This window comes from Zootermopsis nevadensis, unplaced genomic scaffold, assembly GCF_977971745.1.
Source record: "Zootermopsis nevadensis isolate Lab colony 2312 unplaced genomic scaffold, Znev_1.0 Znev_ptg000028l, whole genome shotgun sequence".
Taxonomy (NCBI): Eukaryota; Metazoa; Arthropoda; class Insecta; order Blattodea; family Termopsidae; genus Zootermopsis; species Zootermopsis nevadensis.
This window is the reverse complement of record NW_028259160.1, coordinates 12724681-12745127: the sequence shown is the minus strand read 5'-3', so window position 1 is coordinate 12745127 and position 20447 is coordinate 12724681. Positions and strand designations below refer to the sequence as shown.

Here is a 20447-nt window from a genome sequence, read left to right as displayed (position 1 = left end):
GTGGAGCGTGTGAGTGAGAATTGGTCCCGTCACGTTTTGACTTGTAGCGATTTCTGATAACCGAGCTTCTGTAATTAATGCTTGTTTCCTTTTTAAAAATCCGTATTTGAGTCGTGCATGTTCGTAAGTTATAACATTCGCCATGAGTTTGCTGTGAACTTGAGGACTACATCGCCGTTTTAGCAAAGGTTCTCATGCGTGCTGTGTTTGGTTTAACACGTTTCTTTGTGTTACTTGCATCGTAATACCTGTTTTCATCCCATATCCTCACAGAACATAAAAAAAAGCATTTCAGTTCCTGTGTGTACAATGTAACCCACAGCATTTTTGCTTTCCTTTGTTTTCGTCTTGGGAATATGACACAAAAGGACGTGTGACCATGGTAACGTGACTGACGTGAGAGACGCTCTTTATCACCTGCTCCAAGTAGCAGGACATGGCGTTCCGTCTGTGTAGGAATACTTGTCGTTTCAGATTGATATTATTGTTTATTTTTGTTGTCCTATAAGGGTTTGACTCCAATCGCTTGTTACACGTCGTCTGATAAGTTGTCTTGAAGTTCCAGATGACTCTCTAAAGGCTTGTGATAATAGTTGAATAACCTTTTAAAGCCTGGTGATAAACTATATGTACCATCTGATTTAACAATCAGTAACACAGCATTTTGTGTTATGGGTTTCGTATGATTATCAGAATAAACAGGGATTATCGCCCTGATGACGGAGGCAGTATGACCTCTGAAACGTTGGTTAACATCGACCAGACTACACAGCGCAATAACCCAGAAGACAGAAATCTTCGGGATTATCGTCTTAAACAGCATTGATCAGTTTATCCTTAAATGGTGAAGGGCTGTGTTTTCTTTACGGTAAGGACTGAATTCTTAAATATTATTTAGATGGGCTTTGCTTTAAAGGGTTACTTTGGTGTATATTTTCTTATTTTTTCTGAGAATCTTTGATTAATTATTTTTACTTCTGATAAATTTGCTATTATGTTTTATAATATTACTGGCTCCCGATTGAAGTTGGCTTCTTGTGAAATATATCCCGATTTTCTCATAAACATTTATTTGAAAAAACCGAGAAACGATGGACTGCACAAATATACGTTCGTAGCAGTTGCGATGTAGTCTGCTGTCTTAGGCGTTCACCGGGGGGTGGGGGTGGGGGGTGTAAGGAAACTCGCAAAACTCCTAAGTGAAGTGGACCGACGTCCGGTCCCAAGTTTGAACCCGTAGCATCCGAATGCTGATCACTCAACCGCGACATACTGGTTCATTCAACATGTCCGTGTAGGGCTGCAGGCGATATTTATGATTATTTTTGGCCGCATATGTGGGATGGGCTATCACGAATGTGAATAGCAACTTTCAGCATGTGTGATGGCTGGCGCACGGCTTTGACTTGAGGCCCGATTGTTTCGCGTTCATATGCAGTCTCGATGGATCGTGTTTTCGATTAGAGATTGGCCCGCCAACTTTCGGCTTCAACGTGCGTGTCGTTGATATTATTCCAGCTATTCCGCCGGGGAACAAACATCATGCTCAGAATACTAATTAACTTGTTTTGGGCGGTGTATTATTTTATAATTACTAAATTAACATAAATATAATACAAGTATATGAATGAGCCTAATTGTCTCATCGAGTGGAATTTTAGCAGTACACCAAAAGAGTTCCGCTTCAGAAGTACACATCATGTTAATTGTGACATGTTTTGAATGTGTTTTCTCAAATTAACTTTCTGGTGATGGAAGTCGAATGTAAGTAACCGGTGACCTTACCAGGAGCCGAATATTCTACCGCTACAAAAGCTTCTCAGATGAAAATCTGTCCGCGTTTTAGTATCACCGAACGTTTGATCCGTGGCCATGATTCGTAGTTATTCAGTCTCCCAAAGTTCAGCCCAGATTCACCGTGAGAAGTGTTGTTAAGTTGCTATTTAACCCGGTTCTTTGTGGCTGTGCCGGTTTTTGTATGGAGGCCTACCCATCCGACACTCTTGCTACTTCCGTGACATGTGTATTTCTGGCTGCCTGTTTGGATGGAAGAATTCTTTCTAGCAGCGATGCTGGCTCCAGTCCTCTGGCGTGACGTACCGCAGTGTCGAGCTGCCTTAACATCTACGTTAGTGCTGTTAGTGTCGTGTGTTGCGGTGACTTGTTTAGTGGCGTGCGTCAGTGTTGATTCGTGTTTCTTTGTACAATTATCCTATATCGATCGAGTCTGATGGAAAGAAAGATAAGTTCTGGGAAGATTAGAATAATATGAGACTGAAGGTGCGAACTCTTTGGTTATTTTAAATTAGCTTTGTTGTAACAGTAATATGTTTTGTTCCACTGTTCAAAAGAATGTCTCAGCGCCAGTAGGACAGGAATAGTGGGCGGTTGAGCTACTCTAAAGGCTTTTGCATGTACAGGTTGAGAAGGGGCGTGGAAAACGATATCCGCCTAATTGCTTTTTCTACTGCTTTTTACTCTTGTGATTTGAATATGTTTGTTAAATGAAGCATCGACTGTCGTCTTTATAAATTTCTATAAGCCAATTGGTCCTGTTTCTGGCTATTCAACTGTAATTTACCATAAAAAGAGAATATTTAAGAACGCTGTGTCTGAATAGGGTCTGAATAGCTGGTCCCGGAATTCACTCCAGCTGTCTATTCATTGCCACTAAGCAACGTTGTCTGTGGATGCTTTTAAATGCAGGACTAGGTGTTCAAGAAATAAAACGTAATTCAGGATGTATGATTCTGATTTTCCGGTCATTCATATGATTGGCGATATTTGTGAAGGGTGAGAAAGCATTTTGTTGTTTACAGATAGGTTGTACGTATGGCCGACATAAACCGCAGAATTTTAGTTTTAAGTTATTTAATTATGCGGACAGAGGTAATTTTTATAACCTGATATTAAAAGTTTATTCTCTCCTTCCGTGTGCATGCGATTTTTATGGAACATTTATTCAAACAATTTGTTTTAGCAAATTTTTCTCATAGAGATGGCCCTGTATTAATGTGTTCGGCTTCTTGTAACAGTAAAATGTCCGTTGTGTAAACAAACGGAAAAGCCCTTGAGACAGAGAATGTTTATATTAGTCGGCGCTCCTACGACTGCTTACATTCTCCAAAAGAAATAAGAAGTATACTTACAGTAGTTGTCAGATCCTGAAACAGAAACTTCAACTAATAAGATTATGTGAGGTCGAATGGTAGTACTCTTGTCGATGTCTGATTGATAACGACGCGGAAGGAAGTGGCCGTTGTCTATTTTAAGATGTACCGGTATTTGCTCAGGTAGGCCCTGAGATATCATGATAGGGCTGAGTAACTGGTTTTGTGGCCAGGAATTGAACCTGGGGCTTCCAAATACACAACACATAGTGATATTCGGTATGTCATATTGAACAAGAGTATCAAGTGTTTTGATACGTGCACGATTAAGTTCGTGTTCAGGTTTCTCTTAAGGCAAAGACCTCAAATTAGATCTAAGCATTATTACTAAAAGTAGAAATTTTGGGCAATTAACCGCGTGTGTGCGGAGTAAAAATTTGCTTCCCTGTGTGAGAAACCGCAAGTAAAATTCCGGCGTTTCGGAGGCTGTTTGTCTTCAGGAAGGACGGAGTAGAGATCAGACGTTTCGAAGACCTTCTCTGCCCATAGTACCACAGAAAGAAAAATCTGTTCTTGTTATTAGCTGAAACAGTCTCCGTGGTCTGAGACGACGTCATTTTAATGACGAATGTTTTTTTAACAGCTGCTTGCTAATTGGTGGCGCCATCGCAAGGTTTTGATGTCAGTCTTCTGAGGGTGAAGTGGTCGATCGCCTTTCAGTTACGTCCCCGTGTGAGGCAGTCGAATTCCGACACGACATTCACACGCATTGATTGATGACTATGACTCTGTGATTACGTTGAATTGCTTATTATGTAAGCAGACACGTTTATGTACTGGCTAGCAGCCTCTGCAGTACTCAGGTCAACAGGTGGCAGTGAAAGGAACCCATTAACCCTTTCCATGGCGAGGATTTGAGGGAAAATGTCAATGACTTTCTTTCGATCTATGTTTTCGTGGTAATTCACAGTTAAGATTTATCTAAAAGCGCAGACATACATTTGAAATTGAAAAAGATGAGACTAGATTTTATTGTAGAAAAACACATGTATTGAGCAAGACTGGAGAGGTGAACTCGTGACATTCCACGGGGTGTGCTCCACGCCACATCGCGTGGGATATTGTTGCGAGACAGTGTTTTCCAACAACGATATATCTTTCCATTGTTATACAACAATGACCTCCCCGTAGGAAAAACTCGCTAGACAGACAGGTGTTCCTTGCTCATGCTAGAACATGGAGAAGACGTACGAAACAGAAGAGAGTTATGTCCATAAAGGCGAGGTCTTATTTTACACCTTGAAAGGGTTAAGATACAAATGCAGCACAAGTTTCGCAACGTTATTGGCTTTGCCGTGTTGAAAGAGATGAGTTTTAATGGTGGGTACTTCCAGCTGCATCAGGATTTGGCGTAACGGTGCTTTTGTATGTGCGGTTATGACTTAATGTTCCGTAAATGCAGAGAATTTCTTGACCACATGGCGGAATATAATCTTTTCTTGGAAGATCATTCCCTAGGTTTACGTATTTACTTATTCGGGGTTTTTATGCGCTGTCATTTTCTCTAGGCAGATTTATTAAACCAAAGGTCGTCTTAGAGGTCGGTGCAGTTTCTCGTTACCCCCTGATAGCTTTTGATTCCGTTGATCAGTTTTCATAGCAATGCATTCGTCGTCACTCCAACTCCAGTCTTTGGTTTGGCCTCAGTGTTGTCGGGTTGCGTCAGTGGACTCTGTAGACGTGAGATTCTTTCTCGGGCGTGGGTTTGTCTCTTTACAACATGCTTCTCCCAGAAATGATGACAATTTATTTCGGTTGTTGTTAGGCCTACGCATCCTCACTTGTTAGACCTGGAAGCAGATGACAATATTAATCAGAGGTTATTTTGTGAGAATGGGAGGTCGTGCTTAATGACGCGATTTTGCATTAGCGATTTTGAACTTCTGAATTTTGCTTTCGTGCCTTTATATTTAATTAGTATTAAATGTATATCCTGAATCGCTCTCTTTTTTGTCAGTTGGTTTACTTTCACTTTCTGCTTTCACTTATACGTATACTACGTATAAATTAAAATCTATTACCCACGACTGTTTTAATAATACGTGTTTAATAAAGAATTTAAGGCTTTCACGACGGTTTGCCTCTGCGCGGGTTCTCTGTTCTTGTGTGTCACCTTCACCCAGAGAACCGTATTTTGTATAGATATTATGACAATACTCACAACTCTCAAGGAAATTTATCGTAATTCTCCAGGAGTTATCTGCACAATATCACTGTCCATTTCGTAGTATTTAATAGCTTAATGTTTCACAGCACGCAGTGAATACGCACAATGGTGAATCTTCGCATCCAGCAGCCAACATACTTTCTCTACGCCTATGATCTTCCATCATTAGCAACATTGTTTATAATCTCAGTAGAAGAAAAGTAGGTTTCGTACGTTTCGATTTAAGCACAGAATATATTGCTTACATGCTACTGCTTTGCATTTTTACCATTCGATCTCTTGGTTCGGAATGAAGTCTGATATCATCCGTTCATATTGCCATCTTCTTCTCTGCATTCGTTTGTCATCGTCGTTGATTCATACGACAGCCCGCACGTTGCCACAACCTCACTCATTTCCACAGAGGAAGTCACCAATATCCAACCTCAGAACTTGAATTTTGCACTGTGGGTCAGTGTCTTCTCCTGTCGCGTTCAGACCCCAGGAGATGAGGTTGGCGGCACATGCGCGCCACATTCTGGGAAGATCAATAGTAGCACCATAGCTGGGGCAAACATACCGGCCGAATTAGTCTGTAGTTTGTGGGCCACAACTTATGTCCTGATACAATGTAGGAGAGCTGTTGTGGTGCGTGACACCTCAAAACCTACTTGAGGTCCTAGGACTTGCGTTTGGGATGCTGGTCCTTGTAGTGTCGTGGACGTATAGGTGTACCAAAGTGTTGAAGGAATTTACCGCCTCCATTTTCAATATCTGAAACGTTGTTTATGTGAAACCCCATTTGCTACTGTAGGTTTCCACTTAATTTCTTAGTCGTTGGCTGTTCCAGTGGTTCTTAGATTTAGTAGGATTTGAGGTTTTGAAGTCGATGAGTCCGAAGATGGCTGTCATCTGAGTTGTAGCGCCGTGTAGACTGGTAGAAGTTTACCGGCGTCCTTGTACGTCATCAGGGCAATGACTCATCGCCCTGATGCTGGATGCAGCAAGGGCCTCTGAAACGTTGGTAAACTTCTACCAGGCTACACAGTGCTCCAACCCGAAAGGCAGTCGTCTTCGGTTCTTCGGTTTGTTGACGTTTGTGTACTGTATTGTAACGCCATGCTTCGTGGACTTGAGCCCAGAAGATAAATATAGCATGTTCCTCCGAAACACTGATTTCTCTTCGCAAGTCCATACGTCGTTAACAACCCACAAGACCAAACATCGATATGTTCGCTTTCTTGAGAACATGAAGTCTCACAATTCTCAGGTTATTTAATGATACTCTCTGAACAGTAGAGGTTTTGACGTAGAATGATTTGGATATAACAGTGAATAGTGAGTAGATATGGATTCGAAAGGAAGCGGGTCTAGCCTATTTAAAATCACTGTCTCGCCCTTCGCCCTGAGAATTTAGTGGAACTACAGATACGCAGGATAACCGGTAACTCTGACGATATTCGAACCGCGTATATCCTGGATACGAGTCTAGGCTACACCACTCCTACATGTCTTGAACATCTGCCTCATGTGTTCCACTCCCAACCGTTGTGCAAAGTGATACAGGCTTAGTCAATATGAGCTGAATAAGTGTGTCGGTTACAAATTCGATTCTAGAAGAGTTAACATCGTAGTAAATATTTAATATGAATTTTTGTACCTACGCGTGCGTGTTGACGGGATTTCTTACGTGGGATGTTAATATAATGTGTGTAGCTCATTATTTTTCAGCAATAAAATTACGTATATATTCCTGACATATAAGGACAAAGTAATTCGAGCCTTGTGGTTTACGACTATAGCGTTCTGTGATTGTATCCTTCAGTGAATAGGTGTGAACAAAATCTGTAGGGATGGTATGTTATTATTATATTTTGTGTGGTGAATAACAATGGCTCGGATAAGGATTATACGCTCCAGGAAGGTAAGTTAATATCTTGCACTATTATTAACCCTTTCACTGCCACGTTTTTGTTCTGTAAAGTGGTTTTGAAATCACGCAAGGGAACATTCAAATCGGTGGTGAAATAATTTAATGGTACAAATATGTTCAAGCCAACCCTGCAAGTGATATAGTCACGAGTTTCTATTACATTTTACTTTAATACGAGATAAATAATGCACCTTATGTTTGAAATTCTTTTTTCGTTGGGCCCACCGAGCTTTATATCCAGTGGAAGCTTTCCTCTGGGGGTAAAACAGTCTAAATGTGAATTTGGCTACTCACTCCCATCAACTGTATTGGATAGTCCTGATGATGTAGGCAGCAAGCACATCTGAAACATCAATGAACTACCAGACTATACAGCGCAACAACTCAGAAGATAGCCATTCTCATACTCGTCGCCCTGAGAACCTGAAATCTCATTCTGGCAGGAAGTTGTTGGCCTGAATAGTCTCTCCGGAGGTTTTCTCAAATAGATGGTGGTCAGATGTTGCTTTCCAAGCAATCCGCTTTCTCACAGTTTCTGAATGCATTTGATTTGAAAAGGAGATCGGATTGCTTGAAGGTATTGGGCCAGAAAGATAAGATAGCGTTGAAATACTATAAATGTATAATATAAATTCAGTGCATCACGTTTCTGATCGTGCTGCTATAGTTTTATATTCTAAAACCTCTGAACCGTGTCTGCAGACGAAATATTAAGAACGAAGAAGATGGTTGTGTGAGGAAGAAGAAATGTTGATTGGCCACTTAATTGCCTGTCTAGTGGTGAATCCCATTTTCACCTAAGCGATTTGTAATTTTAAAATTGGATCGTGATCAGATCAGAAATCTTACAGATGAAAGATTCAGCCCCGACCTGCAAGGTATAATATTATATTGATATATAATGACGTTAGTTTGGAGGCCAGTGGTGGTGGAAGGCATTATTACGGTTTTGTTGTAGGGCATCGTTTAGCACTTGAGTAGTTGACGGTAACCATCACGTCACGTGACACCGCTTTCGGTAGGAAGACCTAGGTGTAGATGGGAAGACAATATTTGAGCGTGTCCTAATGGAATAAGGTGGTTCAGGATAGGTACCAGTGATGGCCTTTTGCAAACACAATAATGAAACTTGTGATTTCATAAATGCTGGTTATTTCTTGACCAGCTGAAGACTGTTACAGTCAGATGCTGAGAGATAAGATCTGCCTTCTCTGTGACTGAATTTTCGAGCACGAACGTGTAACTTGGTGCCCAGCGGAGTGAAATACTGGGAAACAGTTTATGTAAGTTATTGTATCAGCATTTTTTAATTTTATATCGTTCTCTTTTGAAGGTTTGGGCCTGTGATAATTAAGTCAGCAAGTAGGTCTGAGGTTTTAGATTCGTATATGGACATCTATTGTTCATGTCTGCCTCACCAGGTGGTTCAAGAAGCTGGGCCGAACACTGGCAGGGGGTACAGATTGGAGAGAGGCAGAAAATGTTTCGCGTCTCATCACGGTGTCTTCCCGATTGAAGTCAGTAGATCCCCAAACTAGAGGGCAGCTGTCCTAATGCAATTGAGTAGGCTGACAGGGATGACAACTGTGGCTGGGTATTTGCAAATAAATTAGGAACCAGTGTCGATGAAGATGGCTGTCTTCTGGGTTATTGCGCCGTGGTAGACGTTTCAGATGTCCTTGCTGCTTCCATCATCAGGGCTCTTTTTGTTTTAATATCCTGGTTAGGATTAAGTGCAGTAACAAGAAATATCGCTTGACCTCCTTGATATAACATATCTTAACAATTAAACTGTACCAGGTAACAGTTCCTTTGATCTGCGAAAGTCTGCTCACAAAAGCGAGCGTCTTCAAACGCACGAATGAAATAGGCTAGGAAGGCGGTGAATCTCTATTTAATGGTGACTGCCGTGTAGTCTGTTAGATGTTTACCGACGTTTTAGAGGTGCTTGCATCAAGCATGTCCATGTATTATGTCAGATGTTTTAAGAGTATAGGAATTCGGTTCTGGGAAGGGCCTGACTGTACTTGTTTCACATAGGCTATACCAGTTGTATGTTGTCTGCGTTGTGGACTTTGGATTGGACGTTGTCTGTTGCCTGAGTTATAGAGTTATATAGTATTGTATATACACGACGTTTCGACAGTTGGCTTTGTTCTCATATTCAGGTATTTGGCGTAGTCAAGTGGTTGCAGTAGCCTACTATGCTAGTTTTAAGATGTCTTGTGTTTCTACTAGCCGCCAGCATCGTAAAACAAAAATAATGTCCATAAATCTTTCCAACAACGACAACCAATCGCCTGAAAACAGAAGTAGTATCAACTCCCTAAACGAAATGTAGCCAGTGGATATGCGTACTATATGACTTTTGTAAGGAAATGAGCTGTAGTAATACGTGTGTGGTTTCATTACCAATTTTCGTCTCGAAATACGAATTCCGTTGATTGTGAATTATGCCAACGAAGAGGAGAGAACCCCGAAGTATTGTACATAGGGACCTGTTAGAAGAAATAGTTTTGTGGTGTATATAATGAACACTTTCATGTTACCATCATCACTCAGTTTCACAGTGAGGTAGGTGTCAGCTATATTTTGATACTAAAAAGATAATATGATAGGCAGTATAAGAGACGTGTACAAATAGGGAGAAAGGGAGATATTTTTACGTTGTACGGTTTTGTGACCTGGAGATGGTTTCGGACGAATATGAAAGGGCGTTGTTTCGCTTATAGATATGCAGATATAAACCACCATATGGTGAAAGCTGTACTGAAATATCATTAGCGTCAAAGAGAAATGGGGAAAGGGGTATGTAAAACATTGTCCCAGGGAAGAAAGAAGCAGAACAACGTGGAGCAGATAAGCTGTTCGGAGATTAATAGCTCTGGGGGATGGTGAATGAACAATGCGTCGTACAAAAATAAATAACTGAAACGGATGAGACATGTTATATTGTGGGCAAATTGTGTGTTTTACACGAAGTGCATAAAGCTTATTATACAAAATTTGGCTCGTATAAATAAGATATGCAACACTTATTTGAAATATCATCAGCTTTGATGCAGTGTATTTATAACTAAGTTAATAATATTAAAGACAATGAAGTATGTAAAACAGAGAAGAATGCACTGGGTTAATGCTCCTATGTGTATTCCGTAGGCGAAACTTAGGTTAAACGTAGTTACTATTATTGAATTTAAAATTTTTGTCTTGCTGTCATTCCAAAAATAAACAAATTACGCATTATAGGCCTGTATGACATTTGAGGTTCTCACGACGGTGAAGATGGCGATATTCTTATGGGTTTTGACGCCGTGTAGACATACAGGTAGGTAACCAACGTTTAGAAGAAACATAATGTTACCATCTTCAGGTATGAAGCCTTGAAGCTGAAACCCTGAAGATGGAAACAGTATATTTGCCTGCGAGTCCACACGGCGTAACAACCTAGAACAACATGAACACATTGTATATAAAAATACAAAAATGCTCTTGTTGTTTTAGTAGGCTGTCGGTGTCGCAGTGGTTAGTGCTGCGTGCGTATGCATGTGATTCTACATTAATCGTGATTCGTTACGCTTCAATGGATTCAGATCACTCTCACCCCCTCCCCCCGTTTCCTCACACACCTTCTCCTGTCGGCTTCATTGGTGTCCACCCACCAATCACGTATGTGGACTGTTTAGTTCGTTGTAACACACTTAAATCAAGTGGATTTATGAAATAGTTCGCTGATATAGAAAACTACATGTAGCCTATAGATCAGTAATTGGTATGATGCTTTGCTCAAATGAGCTGGCTATAGTTCTATATCGTGAAGAAATTTGTTTCGGGATGTTGACCCTTTCGGGTTATAGTGAATCTAGTTTCGCTTTCTTTTTATGATTTCTGCAGATCGGATAGAAGATTCATAAAACTTGAGAAATGTGATAATTGCACACATTTAACTGAGTGTATAATTCTTGTGAGATATATAGCCTACAGAATGCAATTTTGACTATCTACTATGAAATACAGTTTTACTGCCATAACGAATGTGCCACATCTCCCCATTTTAATTACACGGCTCTTTGTAAGCTGGAAGATCTTAGTTAATTCCGGAAGAAAGTTTTCTGTACCACATCATCTCGTATGCCGTTGTATGGATTCTTTGTTTTAGTCTGTAGATTAGTGTTTCGACTTATGCTGCAGAACATTGCCTTTTGTTAATTATCTCAGCTTTTTTCTTTATAAAGATGATAATTACAATAATAATGTATTGTTGTTTCTAATATATGATCATTGTATCATAGCCTTGACATTCATATATATAAAGTGTGTACAGACTTGCGTATAAAAAATTGCCTTTTTTCAGGGCTGAACCGACACTCTGAATACTTTTATTTTCCCCCAATGATGAATATTCTAACGTGTTAATTTTATGCTTATCTGTATTTAGTAGCGATTGGACAGCTGTGGACATAATTCGGTCTATGCGTTATGCAGTAGACTTGTATTCTGCTAGCAACTACCACGTAAAGAGGGAGGAATAAATTATGTTGATTAACGCCTACTAGAAGCTGTGGCCCAGCAGTGGTTCGTGTAACGCAGGTTGATAAACACCGCTGAGGAACAAACTGTTCATTTTTCTTGAACTCCTACATATCAGATACGTAGATATTAACCTCAAAATGTGTAATGACCTTTTGTCTTTTGATTTATAATCCACGGAAGTTTTAACATTCGTTCTCGCAGCGGAAATGACGGCTCTGAAACGTTTTGTAAAGAAATGAATGTAGGACTGCGTGCTTCAGCTTAGCTTGAGGTTGAACCTTACACGTGACCTCTGTGCTCTTTGCCCACAAAAGGGTTGCGCTTGCACAAAAATAACATAACCACGTGACTTTGTGAAAGGCTAAAACAATGGACGCAGCAGTGTTCTCAGCACGGAGACACTGTTGTGTGTGTGTGCTCTTTCATGACTAGGGTACATCGTGAACAGTGTCATTGAGGGTGGTATTTATAAGGCGGTCGGACAGAATGTGTCTCCTTCGTTTCACAGTTCTTTTGTGATGCTTGTGAAGATGAATGTTCACAGCAAGTCGTAAGGTGGGGCACGAAGATGTGGACTGTTTCTACACTTTCATGGAGAGATTATTTTGTCTTTAATTCCACTTCGGCGTTAGGGATTGATTTGTTTTTGATTTATTATTCTGGTAAGTAACTGTACAAGTGTGTGATAGAGGGAGTATCATTTTAATTAATAATATCAAACACTGTGTCTGTTATATATGAAACGCATAAAACATTGCCGAAAAACGTACCCGAATTAAATATCCGTCAGCTGCTCTGGTATATGGTGTTCAAATAACCATTTCATATCGATAAAATGCTTCATCTTCAACGTACATGAATTGTCAACTCTAATACCAAGAACCAGCAAATCCGTTTAGATTTCTAATTATTCTTCATTTATGGACGGCAAAACGTGCATTTACCATCGCATCTTAACATAGTTTCCTAACAAAACTCGTTCTGGCTGCCTATAATCACTTGTTTGCGTACCAGATTGAGCCATTCCTTTACCACGTCTTTTAGCAGGCGAAATTGTTTCGCTGTTGTGCTTCGTGTTTCTCTCCTGCATATCAGGTATGTTGTTTCGAATGCTATTTTCATTCATTTACATCGTCATTGTTCTGTGTCTGGATCGTCATGGAAACCGTCTCTCGACTTGTAGGTTATATTCGGGCGTGGTTGAAATTGTGTGTAGTTCTTCTCTTCTGTAGGTCATACTTGACAGAGGAGGTCCACCTCATTGATGAAAGGAAAGAAGGAGAATAGCCAGACGAGATACGCTGTGCCTTCCTTTGAAGAAATCTGCGGACCGGCTTGTGTTTTCTCCTCGTCCGCTTTGGTCAGTCACAAGCTCGCCGTGGTCCGATCAACCTGATTTTTCGCTCGAGAGTGGTCTCCAGTTCGTGAGTTTCGAATCAAGTGTGTTTACCTTTTTGTTTTCGTTGGAACCCGGAATTCAAGTTGCTAATTCTCATTCACTGTTCGTCATCTGCTCGTGAGTTGATAATTAGAACTGATCCACATTTTCTAGTGTACACAAACTAATGCAGTGGAAGAGTGACTGGAGTTTTTCGTGTGTTTTTATGGAATTTCCTTTTCCATTGCTTATTGTAAAGTGCGATCTTGAAGTTTATGATGACACAGGATTTTAAGTATCTTATATGGGTTTTGTTTTAAATAAAATGTGGCCCAAGAAATGCTGTCGTGGTGTGTCTGACCTTCGTGTCTATAATTCGTCCTTACTTTAATATGGATAACATCAGAGAGTTGAAGAGATGTTTTGAAGATGTGTGGCCACAGTATGGTTTTACAATCTTGTGTAAGGTAATGTACGATCTACAAATATATTTCTCAAAATGCATTGGTAGACCTAATTAATTTGAAAGCAACCTAACATTTCAATTACATGAAATTAACTTTCTACTTTTATATATATGGAGTGGTATGTTCTAAGGTTAGAGACTACTCCTTTTGTAAACATGTACTATTTAATTTCGTCATATTTAATTCTTGGTTTCCTAGTTTCCTTCAGAAGGAAGCATATTTTGACAGTGAAGCTGTTTGCAGAAGGTCTACACAGCTGTGTCAAGGTCTTTGTTGCTGCTGATGCTGATTATAATTATTATTATTATTACTTAATGTCCGCTAATGTACTGTCTAATTTATTCGAGGACCGATATACTCGATCCCTCATTAAAAGGACATCCGCTGTAAAAAGATAAAATATGTGCTGAGTTTTGGAGAGAAATGCAAACCGCATGAAGTTTAGGTCTGGAATTTTCTAACGCATAAAATTAATTTAATGTACAAATTTACACGTATATTTATATTTGTCATGCCCACTTTAACATGCGCTCGTTGGAGCTTGACACATTGAAACTGTACTTCAGAAACTTTGTTGGTCATCGCGCAAGTGCGTATTTACAGTTGAGTAACTTACAACATGCGTTAACTTTCAGCCTTGTACACTGTATGCTCTTTTACGCTGGCAGCGAGTGAGGCTTATCGCGGAAGACCAAGTGTCACTTGGTTTTCGCGTTGTGAAATCTCATGTTTGTCTGTCAGTACATAAGACCAGGAAATCATTGCTGTATCCATAGTAACGAGTTCTCAAGTACTTTGTCCAAGGTGGAATCTCCATTGGCCCTCAGCAAGTCAAGTATATACATAACTGTTCCCAAGATCATTGCAATCATGACTGCACAGCAGAACGTTACAACCTCACAGCTGTTGAACTGAACTCCGTCATAGAAACGGAAGAAAGATGTTAAAGTGTTTTCGGTGATTAGCCGTGTTAATTCGGAGCAAAAGCCTGGCGTTTTGGGGACAGTCTGCTTCTGAATCCGTACGCATTATATCCCATTGCATGCACTTACATTTTTCTTCTGGACATCAAGTAAAACAAACCGTGGACATCCTGAAATCCAATGATCAGTTAAGTTTATTGTGAAAATTGAAGAGCAGAACGGTAACATTGATTTGTACTATAAGGGGAAGATAGCTGTCTTTTGGGCTGTAGCGATGAACCATCGCCCAGATGTGGAAGCAGCAAGGATCTGTGAAACGTTGGTAAATTTCTACCACACAGCACGGCACAACAGCCCAGAAGACAGCCATCTTCGTACTCACCGACGTGAGAACCGCAGATCCTAAATAGTGTGAGGGTTTCACCTCGTTACGTTGTCTGGACTGCGTAAAGGGTTTGTGTATCGGTGTACATGTTTGCATGTTAAAAAAAGGAAGATGAACATCACGTGTGGTGGATTATTTCTATACGAACATGGATTTACCTCAGGAGACACTTTAAATTTTATTTGCTCGAGGTTCTATCTTCTGAGTCTTGTTCGTTGTTGCACTTTTACTTGGCACTTGATATTCTAACATAAGTTTGGTTTTATGAAGGAGTTTGTGTTGCACTGACATTGTTGGCAGAAGGACTTTCTAAGTAAAGACAGGATGAGAGTTTCAGTTTCTCACAGAAAGTTGATGCCGTTTGAAACATTTGTAATTTCCTGTTCCGTACTGACGACAAAAGCTTTGCAATGTATTTAACCCAAATGGACATGTATAGGCCTGTTTTCCGTTTGCACATGCATTTAAATGATGCTATACAAAAGATCGACAACACGGTGACCACTCACTTGGATGTGCTTTGGTCCTAGGGCTCCTTACAAATCGGAATCGCTGGTTCGAACCCCGCTTGAGACACGAATGTGTAGTACCCGGGATCAAACAGTGCGTTTCACCTACTCTAGTGGCTCTGGAGCAGAAGGATGATAATTGTAATGTTTAAGAACTCTCGAAAATTGAAATATGCAAATGACGGTTCATCTGAATGATTTTTATTTTGTTTTGACCGCTTTGGAATTCCTCAGGATCCACTGCGAGGTTTCTCCAAACCGGCTCCATTCATTTTTTCTCACTAACCTTTTTTCAATGGAGTATTTTCATTCAATGTTCCGTAGCCATAGCGATGGTGAATAGTCGTGAAGAAACCGCCCGAGGCTCTAGACAAATTTAATACGACTTGACGTCACTCTTTCTGTTGTGCATGGATAAATTACCTGATTGAATATGCAGACTGGGCTTAAGAACTTGAACGAAAGGCCTCTGTGTAGTAGAAGGAGAAGAAGACAAATTAAAAAAAGTAAGTTCAGGTACTTGATCCGCAATCAGCTGACGTCATATTAAGATTTTTTATTTAATCGAGACACACTGGTTTGAAGGCGTTATACTACAAACCTAAATCAAACATAATAACTGGCAATGCATTCAGTTACAGCTCATGAAAGTTAGTCGTCGACAGTAATTTTTCTCAAGTTGTGATCGCTGTTTTTATTACCAGTATAAAGCGATGCTTACGTTATGACGATGGTTGTCTTCTGGGTTATTGAGATTCCACCATCAGGGCTCTCATGCACCTCTGAAACGTCTGTGAACTTTTACCATACTACATGGCGCAACATCCAGAAGACAGCCATCTTCGTACTCGCCGCCCTGAGAACCTGATAACTCGCAGTAGTTAACGTTGTTCACTTCTAAGACAAGACAAGGTTTAAGAGGAAAGAATTTTTAATACTTTTTTCCTCGTTTATATAACGACGCTTTCAGTTTTCGTCAAATGACAGGTTAAGTAATCAATAATGAACGGTAAGAACGTGGAAGGAAGCGGTCGTGGTCTGGTTTCCTTAGAGAATCTGAGGGAAATCGTGTAATCTGTAAGTCAGGATGGCGAGTTTCCGGGCTGTGGCCTAACTCGGAGTCTCCAGTATACGAAGCATAAACACTGAATACCTGACCGCGACGGTAGGTCTGTTGTGGACTTGTAGGTAGATAGGTATGTTTGGGAAAATACTGTCCCCATTTCAGCTCTGAAGATGGAGGCAATATGTTTCTCCGAAAATTTAGAGTATATCTTGGATTCCGTTATCCGTAGTTTAGTTCATTTCCTGCATATGCAGAGATGCGACGCGTGTCAGAAATAATGAATGACGCGCCCAATTATCAAGTGCACCGTTGTTTTGTGGCAGCATGAAATTGATGTGCAATAAACCATGTAATTTGCTGGAACGAATTGGTAGTTGGGTTACGTTTATATAATTCGTGCTTGATTTTGCATAAAGCGATCTCTGTCCATGGCTTTGTTAAGACAAACTTTAAGCAAACTGTTTGGTAGTTACAAACCTTGGCACTACTCGGCCTAAATAATATACCATGAGAATATTTGGTTTTTTATTTTCCGCAGTGCGCTGTGTCGGTTGTTTATATAATTTATTAAGGATGCGTGTAAAATATCAATGTGATTAAACTATGAGCATAAGTAAAAAATCAAGGCGTCTGATATAATAATTAAGCAATTTAATTACACATTATTTCTTAGCATAATCCATGTTTTAACGCTGAGTCTGCATAAAGAAAAGTAATCTCATGTATTTTCGTCCTCCGGAGACGCTACTATTGAGCACACCTGTAGGCTCACTTTACTTTTAAAATAAATCACAAAGACAGTTCGCTGAAGAAACGTACAGTGCAGCATTAAGGGTCTGTCAGTAACTGTTCTGTTATGAAAAGACGTTTTGGCAGAGTTGCGTCTCATATTACGAATATGTGTTGACGGGGTACAAAGAGATTGAGGGCTTTTGTGCGACGGACGTCTTGAAGAACCGCCTGGTGAAACATGGCGGCATGGTTTCTGTCTCCCTTTTGTTGCACGTTTTTGCGTGGAGCCTTAGAACAACAAATTTGAAACGAGCGTGGCCATTAATTTATTCTTTATGAAGGTGAAAGCGTTTGGAGAGTGCGAAGTGTAGATTTGTTCAAATGCCACCTTTAAACACGCCGCCTCTAAGTGCCGCAGCTTTCTTGGGACGCAGTGTTTCGATTTGTTTACGGAGTATCTTCACTTTTCTTATTTGTCATTGCTGCTTGGTCACGCTTCTCACGACTTTTATATCAAATACCGTCTTCATAACCACGTAACAAAAAGTAGGACGTTAAAGTACAGACTACCCGAAAACTCAGGAACCACTTACCAGATGTTTTGTGTATGCCTCTGGGATTTGAAGAACGTTACGCGATTATTCTCTTGTGAGGTCTGTACTATCAAATATCCGTTGACATGAATGTAACAATAATCTCCCAAGTAGAAATTTATTTACGTATAGTGCAACTGTAAAATTAGTATTTGAATAAAATTGGCTGTGTGGTAGGTAGACCGTGTTGGTGTTGTCTTAGCACGTCGTAAGATGTTCATGAAATTGTCCTAGTGAAAGTACTTCGTAGTTTTAAGAAACCATTGTCTTTAGTCTGTGGAACTACATCCACTTGCACGTTTTCACTAAAAAACTCAGGTCAGGCATTAAATTAAAGAAACTGCTAATGGATATGTAGTTTCAGCAGCAAACATGCCCTGAGACAGGCAGAGAATCATTTAACACAATCTTAGCATCTTCCATATAGATTCAATATAAATCATGGTTATATCACAGCACACCATATAATGTATTATCGTAAAGTTGTATGTGGATATGCATTTGTAAATTATGTGTTATAATATTTTAAATGTCGTAAAGTTCGCGTTATTCTTCATGCTTCGTAATTTGAATTTCTGTTATTTATTATTTTGTGACAAAAGTAATTCGTAGAACATTTAGTGGTATTAACATTTTCGAAAAGAGTTACAAGAATAACACAGTTTGCGGTGAAAAAGAAACATGTAACAAACGTAAATAATGTAATAAATAAGGAGTCTGTAATTGCCAGACATTGTCATTGTATCGGTGATACGAGAACTGGTACACGCAAGATGTCACTACTGTTACCATGCGTTTCGTGGTAGTTTTGTGTCAGGAGGTGTAAGATACGGTGAGCCTACATATGAATTTAAAATATCGTGAAACATCGGTTGAGAAATACTGAATTCTTACTGCCACAACTCTTTCTCTTGTTCGTCGTATTTACCAGTCTAAGAAAGTTATCTGACTCTCTCCATATTATTGTTTGACGACGTGAACTTAGCTTTTTTCAATTATGGAGCGTGTGATGTGCAGAAAGGAGTCTCAGTACGATGAACTATAACTTGTTCATGTAACCATGACAACCATCTGTCTGCTCTGTCGAGAACGTTGCCTTGGCCTCATTGGCTAAAGACAGCTGTTTGAAATCCATTTTAGATCGATGTTTAGATCCTCGATATTATTATGTCTGTGCGTCGTGGGTGTGCTTGCTTCCTGCGTCACGGCGGAAGACGGTGGTCGCGTTGCGTTTGTCCCAGCTGAACATCTCTGTGAATTCGAATTTGCGGGTGCTTTCATCGGATTCCGAAACCGTGTATTTTGATTGTAGTTATTCGTGAGTTTTCCCAGTTACACCAGGGAAATTTCGTATCTAATTAAAATGGGGTATTGCCACTTCGTTGTCAGTTATATTCCTAATGAACTTATAACTTTGGTCAAGGAAAAGAATTGCTAGTTAACATCCAAGCAGTGCATTATCGTATCCTCAGTCCTAAGCAAGATACTTCATCTAGAAACACGGGGTCAAGGTAATGTTGCGATTTTAATCCATAAACGTATTATTTTGTAACGAGCGAAGACTGAGTCAGTTGGTATTTAATGACGAGGAAATAAATAAGACACGAGGAAGTCTACCCTAGCGCGTTTTTTTTATAATCACGGGTTATCCTTTTTCGGTTCCTCTTCTTTCCTGTTGCTTGAACATTATGAAAGTTTTCGTCGCATTTCCGTAAACAAGTTTGATTTTGTTCTTCCTGTACACTAAGCTTCTGTAATAATGTGTATTTGCACGTGCAATATTTGTGAGTCGTAATGATTTCTTGGAAACTGAAATCATGTTTTGTTGCAGATTTTATTAGCGCGCTATGCGCAGAAGCGGTCCAAGTCACGCCGAGTTGCGTGTCACTCCTTCAATCCAATAGGAATTTAAATTAATTGTTCTTTCATTACAGTGATTACTTTCTGCACGGAGATGGTGAAAGCTTAGGGTTGGAATTTTGGCCTTCGCTGTATGTAACGTGAAGACAGATTTTAATAATCTTGTTTCTCCTTCCATATTCAATTACTGCTTTTATCCGAGCTTGTTATTGCATGTTTCTATTAGTTGTGTTGCTGACAGAGCATTTGATTATTTCGCGTTGAGTTCGTGTTCGTCGCGATTGACTTCAGTAAAAGGCAATACGGAAAAGTTCAAGTGTCCATTATATTGAATATTCTTTCCCATCTTCCCAAGACTTGTTTATAGTAGAGTCACGATTTGCTGGCGATATTTCCGCCCCGTTCCAATTGCACCGTATGAAGTTTTCACGGCTTATGGAACGCACGAAGCGCGCTCTTCCACGATTATTCTTGTTACTACGTGAACCAACATTTTTGTTTAAATCTCTCGTGTTTAATACCTTAGCAATGTATCGGCTACTTTGTACAAGCGGTAATATTAAACATTTATTAACCATTTATAGGTCCACGATTACTACTGTACTTCTCAAGAAAGAGCAAGCACTTTGCTTCGTAGTATGATCACGATTTTCTTTATTGGAAACCAAACGCCTATTACAGAAGCCCGTCATCAGATACGTTCCCGAGCTGGTTCAGTCCAGCTCCCTGTCTCTACAGTCCTTGAAAGACCA

At 39.9% G+C, this 20447-nt stretch overlaps 1 protein-coding gene across 3 annotated transcripts in view; it reads left to right on the top strand.

Annotated features, from left to right (window-relative positions):
- Window positions 1-20447, top strand: part of klar (klarsicht) — a 202248-nt gene that overhangs the window by 22325 nt on the left and 159476 nt on the right. The window contains exon 1 of one of the 3 annotated variants that reach the window (XM_087357475.1): window positions 13159-13627. The exons of the other annotated variants lie outside the window; for them this stretch is intronic. Within the exon in view, the coding sequence (XP_087213601.1) occupies window positions 13553-13627 (75 nt within the window). The 5' untranslated portion in view covers window positions 13159-13552. Of the gene's footprint in view, window positions 1-13158; window positions 13628-20447 lie in introns of those variants that run through there. 3 annotated transcript variants of the gene reach the window in all.